Consider the following 10,339-nt stretch of genomic DNA (forward strand, 5'->3'; position numbering starts at 1 on the left):
TATTTAGCTACTGAAAAGAGGAGTTTAAGGGATGGCTTGGTTAAAGAATATCAGTGCTCACAAGGAGAATTAAATGTTGAGATCAGGGTCCGCAACTAGCACAGGAAAACCTTGACACTGAAAGCAGGCAAGTCCTGGCTGGAAACATGAGGCACATGTTTACCAGTGTAAATAGTGAATTTATTACCAAAGGCAGAGCTGAAGCAGACAGGATGACTCTTCATTACAGGGGGTTTTAATAACGTTTGAATGGTTTTTTTTCCTGAAAGACATGTTGAAATTCAAACAAGCACAAACAGAACCAGCCTTGTGACCTGCATTATCCAAGGGAGCAAACAGTAATGCTTCCCTTTCTTCACATTCATAGCCTTCTCTCCCTTCCACCAGCAGTCCTGACAGTAATTCCAAGTGTGTAACAGCTGAGAGCATAATTCTGATCACAGATCCTCCTGGCAGATCTGCTCTCTGTGCAAGCACCAAGATCTCCCATCACTCTGCCTCTTAATATAAAATATAAAAGCCATAAAACACCATTGTAGTGACACTGGTGCTCCCTCCTCACTGCCTGAGGCCAGGGGCAGCACAAAATCCACTTCCTCACTCCCCTCCTCCTGGTGCCCTCCAGCAGCAGGGAATCCTCTGACATACCAACCAGCCCTCAGTTATCCATCCTGCATTTCCCTAAATCCAACCAGCCCTCAGTTATCCATCCTGCATTTCCCTAAATCCAACCAGCCCTCAGTTATCCATCCTGCATTTCCCTAAATCCAACCAGCCCTCAGTTATCCATCCTGCATTTCCCCAAATCCAACCAGCCCTCAGTTATCCATCCTGCATTTCCCTAAATCCAACCAGCCCTCAGTTATCCATCCTGCATTTCCCTGATATCCAGCACCCACTGTGCTGTCACCCACTCCTCTGTGTCCTATCCAGCAGGATCACAGACAACAGATTATTCCCTCTTTTGAAGACATTTAAGACCATCTTCATGACTCACTAAAGTCTCCTCCTGCCTTGACACCACCAATTCTTCCTCCCTTTCCTGAGAGGCCACAGCTTTCATTAGTTTTTGCTGCTGGATTCCTTCCAAGTGGCCTCCTCCTGCTCAAAACCCCCAAAACCACCCCCAAAACTCCATGTGGGACTGCAGGCCTTCCACAAACACGGACCAAAACCCCAAGCTCTGTCACGTGTGCCTGAGAGCAGAACCTGGCCCTCTTTTAATCCCATTGCCTTTATCAGCCATATAATGTTTTGCACATTATCACCCCAATTATAGAGGCTTGTAGGTGATAATGAGATTGCACTGGATATATTCCAGCAAAGCACATTCTAGGTTTTACTAACTTCATTAACCAAGAAAAGCTGGTTAATGGCTGAAAAGTGCAATGGTGCACATAATCACACCAGTTGCTTTGCTACTACAATTATATTATTAAGATGGATCTTTGAGGTACAATTTTCATGTATAATTAGTGGGTTATCCCTTCAGGAAAAAAAAAAAAGTAATTCAAAAGCACCCAAAGGTTTGAGTAAAATAGTTCTTACTGAAAACATAAATGAAGTCATGTTCTCAGGTCAGACTCTGAATGGGATTTGTGAGAAAACAGGAGTGCAAGAATTTAGAAAGTGAACACAGGCTCCTTGAGGATGTGAATTGCCAAAGCTGCAATCCACTGGCACACACACACTGGGAGAACCCAAACCCAGTGGTGTCCAGGCTGTGACTTCTGAATTAGCAGAGTCCAGACTGTATCAGCAATGTAAAACATTTAAACTGATTTAAAAATTTTTTTTGGTGTTTTAGTGACTTCTGTGTTCTTCATTTGTTTATTTTCTAGGACATCTCTGTTCTTCCCAATAGGGACAAGTTCATTTTCAGATCAAGAAACCACCAAGCAGGCAGGACAATGGAGAACCCTCTGGTCACTCCTTTACCAAATAACAAAACAGAAGATGAGTGTAAATTTTCACAAGCAATTTCCAAGTGCAAGCCTGATCTGATTTTTTTATTGCTTTCTCTTCCAGCTAAATTGTGTTTATCAGCTAGACAGAAAATGCAATGACTGTTTTTCACTAGGAATTTTTTACTAATTTAATCAAGTTGTAAGGAGAAATGCTATTATCCTCACCATGTGAAATTAATATACCAGGAAGTTATCTACTGTCGTGCATGTGTGCATGACATTTATATGGATCATTGCAACTAATACATATATATCTCTTCTGCTTGGTAAAATTTCACACAATAAAAAAATCTTCAGAACTGAATTTATGATTGTCTAAAAGTCCTTGAATTTGGCTGGCTGGGCCAAGCAGCTTAGCAGGAGACTTTGCTGGATTTAATCAGCTAGCCAGACCTCAGAAATTCTGCTGGAATTCTTGTTGCTATTAGAAATATGCATTGGCATTTGCTAATTCAGTTCAGAACTGATTCAGAAACTAAAAGCAATAAATCTTCATGCAAGCATTGAGCTCTCTCAAGGATATCCTGGAGCAGTGATTGTTTGGAAAAGAGGAATACATAAAGGAATGTAGAGTGTCTAGCCAAAATTTTATTTGAAATACTCTTTTCAATGAATCCAGAGACTTGTCCAAAACAGAAAACCTCTGATTTTTCCCAAATGCATTGACTTGGCTTTCCACTTCCCTGAGACAAGAAAGCAGGGGCAGCAGGAGATGAAATAAGTACACAAACTCTTGGCCACCCCCTTTAAGCAAGGAGGAATTTCATCACTGATATTAAACAGGAGTCCAATCTGCACTGTGAGTCACCAGGACATCTTTCTGTGCCTCAAGAGCTCCGTGGTCTCCTGAAATCTAACAAAAACTGCCAACTTTGAGAAAAACTGCAAGTACTGGGGCAAGGCCTGCCATGATAATCACATAATTAATGTTTGCTGGGCTGGAATTTCATTTATTATTACCCTGGAGTTAAAGGAAAGCGTGAAACAACATTACTTGCAGGCAAAGCCCACTGACACTCCAAAATTCAATGTGTGAAACCTCCAAAATGCCCCCAGGAGGCACAAACCTGACCCAGCTGCTGGGCAGACTCTGACAGAGGCACATGATAACGACCTGCCAGCACAATAAGCTCCAAAAAATGAACCCTGGCTGCAGAGGAGAGCAGCAGGCTGGGGTTAAACCTCAGCATCCCCAGTGCACAGGTCACAGGGTGTGTCAGCAGGTGCCACTGGCTGCAGCTGAGCAGCTCAGGTCAGAGAATTCCTGCTCCCCAAATACTTTGAGGTCACAGAATCACAGAATGGTTTGGGTTGGAAGGGATTTTAAACCTTGTTCCAGCCCTCCTGTCACAGGCAGGGACACCTTGCACTAGACCAGAGCCTCTTGCAGCCTGACCTTGGATACTTCCAGAGATATCCAGGGATAGTCAGTAATAATAAAGTTCAGTAATATAGACCTGATTTAATTCATACAAAATTGTAAAATTAACACACTTCCTGTGCCATTTCAGGCTCACAGGATCTTTGCTGAAGTACCTGGTTCTCCATTTCAACATGGATTTGCTGTAAAGGGAAATCACATTTGACATTTAGAAACTGAAGTGCTTATAGCATTTATTATTACATTTCCCTGATATATTAATAAATTGCATAAACACAAACTGTTCCTCAACAAAAAAAGGAATCAAACCTACCTTTTGGTTTTCATAAATACCATTTGATTTTCTGATGAACAGTATATATGAATTTCTATGCCACTTTGACATCCCTCTCCATAAGTCAGTGTATCCTCAGGACAAATATGGTGCTGCTGATAAACATTTGGCTCTTGGCTTTATTTGTGTTCTGCTCTAGTTTGGATGGGCAAGTCAAAACCCTGGCTGGTTGTCCATGACCTTTGCATTCTCCTCTAAATTCCATGCATTTGCAAGAGATGATGGAAGAGCTGATAGTGCCTACTGTTTATCAGCCGTGATAATTAGATTAGATACATTTTTGATTGTAAAAATAGTCTTGTGATGGATTTTTTTTTCTTATTTTTTACAGCTTCTATTTCCAACACTTTCAGCAGTGCTCTGAAGATTTTTAAGTCTGTGTCCAGGAAGCACTTTGTCTCCTTCAGCTGACAAACTTTTCTGGGGGGAGAGGAAATACATTTCTCTTCTCTCTGCACTGTCAGAGCATGAAATCTCCTCTCATGCTCTTCGCTGTCAGCCTCCACAGAGGGGGAGAGGGCTCAGCTGTCCCCTCCAGCCCCCACCCACCCCTGAGCCCCCTTCTGCTGCAGCCACAGCCAGGCTGGTGCTGGGCTGGGCACTCTGGGCTCTGCTGAGTGCTCAGCTTTGCTTGATCTTGGTTCAAGGTGCCACTGCTAGAGATAAAACAAAACAGGGGAAATGACAGCATTTTGCTGGAAATTCAAGCACTCAAGAGTCAAGCAGAGCCGTGTTTATGTTGCCCGTATAACTTTCTGCTGTGATGAGCACATTGCTTACTTGATGACAATGATGTTTTCTTGGAAGCACCTTTTATTTTCTGCTCTCAGCTCTTTCCAGTTGTCTGCATGAGGTGGAGCAGCAGTTCTTGCAGAGCTGCTAATGCTCTGTGCTGTTCTGCACTTTCAGTGGTTGAATCAAAGTGAGAGACAGCTAAAAATGCACCATATTCCCCACCAGCTCTGCTGATGGTAACAGAGGTAAACATTTGCTGCAGTTACCTGAGGACTGTCATGTAACCAAAATGAGTGACCTGGACAGTCACTCCTGCCCCCAGTGCAGTGAGGGTTGTGCTCCACACCCTGACAGTGCCCTGTTAAAGAAACACCTGATGTGTTTGGTTATGCTGAAATAGCCCCCTGGGCTCAGCACAGATCAGAGAAGGTGAAACCACCTCTGCCTCCTTTGCAGTCACATTTCCACCTCCTTCAAGGATCAGCTGCTTCCACAGAACGAAAGGAAAAGCTCACCTCCAAAGAAAGGCTCCCAAAACCAAAGCCACGTTTGTGCCTGGCTTTTATATCCCTAATCCTCCATCACAGGGAGGGGGAGTAAAAAGGGGCTAAGATGACTTCTTTACCCTTCTTACCAACACTGCCATGCCAGCTCAGGCCCTCCTTTTCCTGGGAGACACCGTGCCTGGGATCCCCCACCCTCCTCACACCACTGACAAGGAGCAGAGGCTTCCTCCCCTGTGCAGCCCTCTCTTCTGAGAAGGGAAACACCAGGGGAAATTCTTCTCCCACAGGCACATCTGATGCCTTGAGAAGGCTGGCCTAGAACAGAGACTAGACAGAAATAAAGAATAAAGTAGGGATTTATTAGGAGGCCTCAATAGATCCATCCACCTTGGGCAGTACAACTCAAAATGGTCACAAAATGGATGATCAGTCACGAGGTCTATTTAATAAGTTTTGGCCTATTTGCATATTGGAGTTAACTGTCCAATTCCAGCTTTAGCCCCTGCAGTCCCATCCTGCTTGTTTTTCTCTCTGCAGCCCACGGGGTTTGTGCTCTTGGGCTGAGATTGGGATCATTTGTCCTAGGTTCCCAGATGGAGCAGGAATTGTTTTGTGTCCCTGCTCTGTGCAGAGAGCTCGCCATCCCCTCATGTGAAGCCCAGATCCACACACTAAAGCAGCACAGAATCTGAAAAATATAAAAGCTAAAACCTGAGGTATCACATTGAGCAACAGCACTGGGGCCCAGGCTGAAGCTCTGCTTCCATCACTTGTGTTTGTATCCTGCACTAAATCCTAACCCACCCATGTGAGTCCCACCAGCTGCTTCCAATCTTCTGAACAGGATTGCTCTGTGCTATAAACTTCAGCTTTCCAAAGCATCATCTGTTAAGCCAAAAGCTTTAGATAGGATTGCTGAACACCAGGCTGGGAGTCCAAGCAGCACAGGGCATATCTTCCCTGTGTCAGCAGGCACCTCGTGTATTTTCAGTGCTGTCAGAAACAAACCACTCCCTGATATTCCAGAGGAGGGGGGGAAAGTCTTCTAGAAGTGGTGGTGAAGCTAATATTGTAAAAAGACCCTTCCGAGAACTTGCCAGCCTCCTGGGGGAGCTTGTCAACATCTCCCACATTAAACGAAAGCCACTTTAAAATCCACGGGGGTTTTGAAGAAAAGCTGGAACATATCAAAGCTGCTGGGATGGCAAGCTTCACAACGTGCACAATACATCAACACTTACAGGCAGTAAATCCTGCCCAGCCTCAGGGGAGTCACAGCCCCCCAGAGTAAGCCCTTTCCTAATGTATCTCTCAAATGAACTGCTAATCTCCTCTCTAAACTTGACAGCTGTCCTGCATGCACTCAAACCCCTCTGTGCTTAAATCCTTCTATCATTCTGGTTAAGTCATTTGTTAGATCATTTTTGCTTTAATATGAAGAAAGAAATCTTTCCTCCAAGCCCAAACAAAGGCCTCACTCACCTGCAGCTGGCACATCCCCAGATTTCATACATCTATCTCTGTGTGTGTGTGTGTGTGTGTGCATTCCCAGGAGCAATCTTGGACCTTACAAACTCCTATGGCCAGTGGGAGCTCCCCCAAGCAGATTTCTCAGACCCCAGCAGAGCTGGTGGCTTCCTGTGCTCAGATCAGCCCAAATTTCTGACACGGTTTCTCGGTGGTCTGAGGGAGCAGAAAACTTTCCCCTTGGCTGGGCAGGGTTTGAACCCTGGTGTTGAATTCCCAGTGCCAACAGCTGTTTGTCATTCTGCTCCAGATGAGAGTTTGCCAGGGTTGCTCTGCAGCCTGCCACAAGAACTCACATGAGACGACAGCTGTGCTCCTGCACTGCCCAAGTCCTGACAAGGGCTCCATAAGGGTACTTTGGCACACTCAGAAATATCCCAGCTTCCAGCTGAGGACAAAGCAGTAGTTTTTCATGCAGTTCTCAGTGTTTCAAATGTAGAACGTTTCAAAGTGCACCAAAACACCAACCCTTCCTAGAAGCAGCTGTTTGTCCATTAGCTCTTCTTGACCACATATTTTGTTTACTGCTTGAAACTGGTGAGTTTCACCAAGACATTGATTCATCCCAATGCCAGCAGTGGGATTCCCTGCTCTTGCACCAGCACCATGGCTGGGTGACCCCAATCAGCTGCAAGTCTGACAATGCCTGACAGCTCTGCAGGGACCTGAGTGGAGCTGTTGAGTCTTTGCTCAACACCTGGAACATGCAGGTCCACGGGCAAAAGTCTGGGCAAAGAAAGGAGTGAAAAACTCCTGCAACACCCCCCAAACACTTGGATTACCAAGGCACGAGAGCTCTGCTGAGCTGTTGGTCAAACAGGGGATGCTGTTACTGCACTGCTGGTGACAGGTGTCTATCCTTCACAATATTTTCCCAATGATATTTTTTTATGCTGCTCCAGGTTCTTCATCACTCCCTGCACTGGCAGGGAGGGGAACAGGGCCATTTTCCTCTCTGCCTGTAGTTACACTGCTACAGCAGTGATGTGAAATTATTCACTCTGCCTCTTAAAGTGTCTGCAGGAGATGAGATACAACAATTGCTCCAGGAAGTGATGCTCGACCACTCTGACTGATCACCCTGAGCCCTGTCACCCATCTGTTACCTCTGCCATTCCCAGTGCAGAACCGTGTCCCACACAATGTGGTGTGGAACAGAACTCCCTCTGTGAATGTTTTCAGTACTGAAGGGAGTCCCATTTCCCAGCCAGAGCATTTATGCTGTGAAACACTGCTTCCAGCCAGCTCTGCTCCCCGCAGCCATCCCTGTTGTTCCCTGGTCCCTGGCACACCCACGTCCCAGGCACTTCATGTGGCTGGGGAGGCAGATCCAGCCTCGTGGTGCCCCTGGGGAGGTACTCCTGACATCTGAGCTTACGAAACCTGCCCATTCCAGATGCAAACAAAACACATTGGAAAGCTGCTTTACCTGCCAGAGGAGCATCTGTTAGACTGACAAATCAGGGCTGTGCAAAAATATTTACCTCTGACACAACCCCACCCACCCTGCTCAGCCCAGCAGCCCTCACCAGGGGCTGGAAATTAATAGGATCTTTGCATTGTCAACTCCTCCTGCCCAAATGGAAAAGCACACCTGATGCTTCCCAAAGCAGGATCTGGTTTCTGGGTGGCCTGACAGGATGGGAACCATCAGGGGCAGCAAAGGGGGCTTGCATTTATTCACCACAGTTCCTTGTTCTGTAGCATGGCACCTGCCCTGCAAGGACTGACCAGAGGGGTGAGGGCTGGGCCACCAAAACCTGGGCTCAGCAGGCCCAGCAGGTGTGTGGGGTGGGACACTGCTGCCTGTCCTGCTGCCCAGGGTGCCTGTCCATCACTCACAGGCACAGCCTACCTCAGGCCCATCCCTTCCTAGGGCTGAGTATTCCAGACTGGTTCCCCATACCTGAGCAGCATCCAGTGAGGGCACGTACCTCACCTGAGACCCCAGCCAAACCTTCTCTAATTTAATAATTAAAACCCACTTCTAACAGGGGTGCAAAGAAGAAATCACCTCTGCCCCACACAACTTATTGGCACCAATGGGAAGGCGCCTGATACTCCATCTCCATGAGTTTACAGGGCTCGCTGGAGCCTCTTTCCCCCGGTACAGCGCTGAACTTGTTCTGTGCCTTCCCCGCTGCCAGTGCCCGGAGCGGCAGCGCTGCTCCCGGATCATCCTGTGGCTCCGCTCCCCATCCCGGTCCCGATCCCGGTCCTGATTCCGGTCCCAGTCCCGGGCAGAACTCCGATCCCGGTCCCGATATCCATCCCCATCCCAGTCCCGGTCCTGCTCCTGATTCCGGTCCCAGTCTCAATCCCAGTCTCTGTCCCGGTCCCGCTCCTGATTCCGGCACCGGCACCGGTCCCCATCTCCATCTCTGTCCCCGTCTCCGTCCCCGTCTCCGTCCCCATCTCCGTCCCCATCTCCATCTCCGTCCCGGTCCCCGGTCCCGGTCTCTCCGCACCTGCGGGACCGGAGCGCGCCCCGACCGCAGCCGAGCCACGCCCCCATCGCCTCTCAACCAATGAGCGCGGGGAAGCTCTCTCCGGGAGCCAATGGGAGCGCGGCGGCCGCGCCCCCGCCCCCTACTTGAGGCGCTCCGCGCGGCCGCGCGCTCGCAGAGGCGGCGGGAGCGGGAGCGGCCCCGGAGCGGACGGCGCGGCCCGCACCGCGCGCGAGGGAGGGGCCGCTCCCATGGAGGCATTCCCGGGCACCCAGCTGGAGCAGCACCGGCACCTCCCGCCCGTGGAGTGCCTGCCGGGCGCCCGCTACGGCGGCCGGAGCCACAGCGCCTGCGGGAACGTCTTCAACTCCTGGAACGACTACCTGGGGCTGGCCACGCTCATCACCAAGGCCGTGCGGCCCGGCAAGGGCTTCGGCCCCGAGCCGCCCTCGGTGGTGGTAGCGGCCGCCGTGCCGCCGGCCGAGGAGGAGGAGGAAGAGGAGGAGGAGGAGGAAGAGGCGGCGGGGCCGTACTTCGAGGGCGCGCTGGACTTGCACGACCTGGAGCTGTGCGGGCATCACCACCATCACCACGGCGAGGGGCTGCTGGAGGAGCGCTTCGCCGACTTCAGCCCGTTTCCCGGGCGCGGCGGGCCCGCCGCCGTGGTGCTGGACTGCTCGGGGGAGCACCCGGGCCGGGAGGGCTCTGCCCACGCCTGGGGCGGGCTGGTGGTGGCGGGGCGGCTGCCGGCGCACCCGCGGGCCGCCTCCCGCCTGCTCAAGCCCGAGCTGCAGGTCTGCGTCTTCTGCCGGAACAACAAGGAGGCGGTGGCCCTCTACACCACGCACATCCTCAAGGGACCCGACGGCCGCGTCCTGTGCCCGGTGCTGCGGCGCTACACCTGCCCGCTCTGCGGCGCCAGCGGCGACAATGCCCACACCATCAAGTACTGCCCGCTGTCCAAAGTGCCGGCGGCCCGGCAGCTCCGGCACCGGACCGCGCTGGGCAGGAAGGGCCGCTAGCGGCCGGCACCCCCGGGGCTCGCCCTGCGGCGCTGCCCCGGCCCCCGGCCCCGGCCCGCGGCGGCCGCTGCGCGCTGGAACGCGCGGAGCCCGGCGCTGCGAGGCGGGGATGCGCTGTGTTTGTTTATTGTAAGAAAAAAATATATATCTATATGTGGTTTTTATGGAGACGGCGAGGTCTGACTGGGCGGGCGTGCGCGGGGGCTCCGAGGGTTGGGGCTGGGCCGGGGAGGTTCCCGGGGGTCCCCGGTGCCCGGGGGTGCCCGGGGGTCCCCGGTGCCCGGGGGTCCCCGGTGCCCGGGCAGCGCCGCTTCTGCCGCCCCCCGGCCCTTGCGCTGCGGGACCGCGGGCGGGAGAGCCGTTCTGCACTGCCGGCTAATAGCAGGGTGTTTAATTAGGGTACAACACTCCGCCTTGCAG

At 50.8% G+C, this 10,339-nt stretch overlaps 1 protein-coding gene across 1 annotated transcript; it reads left to right on the top strand.

The window, feature by feature from the left end:
- Positions 1-9,060: 9,060 nt before the first annotated feature.
- NANOS1 (nanos C2HC-type zinc finger 1) lies at positions 9,061-10,087 on the top strand. Its single transcript, XM_064431453.1, has one exon. It carries the CDS (start codon positions 9,149-9,151, stop codon positions 9,917-9,919), a length of 771 nt encoding a protein of 256 aa, XP_064287523.1. The 5' UTR covers positions 9,061-9,148; the 3' UTR covers positions 9,920-10,087.
- Positions 10,088-10,339: the final 252 nt, after the last annotated feature.

This window comes from Passer domesticus, chromosome 8 (assembly GCF_036417665.1).
Source record: "Passer domesticus isolate bPasDom1 chromosome 8, bPasDom1.hap1, whole genome shotgun sequence".
Taxonomy (NCBI): Eukaryota; Metazoa; Chordata; class Aves; order Passeriformes; family Passeridae; genus Passer; species Passer domesticus.

Bases quoted from the DNA above. Each gene is read 5' to 3' on its own strand.
- NANOS1 (XM_064431453.1), top strand. From the start codon at position 9,149: ATGGAGGCATTCCCGGGCACCCAGCTGGAGCAGCACCGGCACCTCCCG.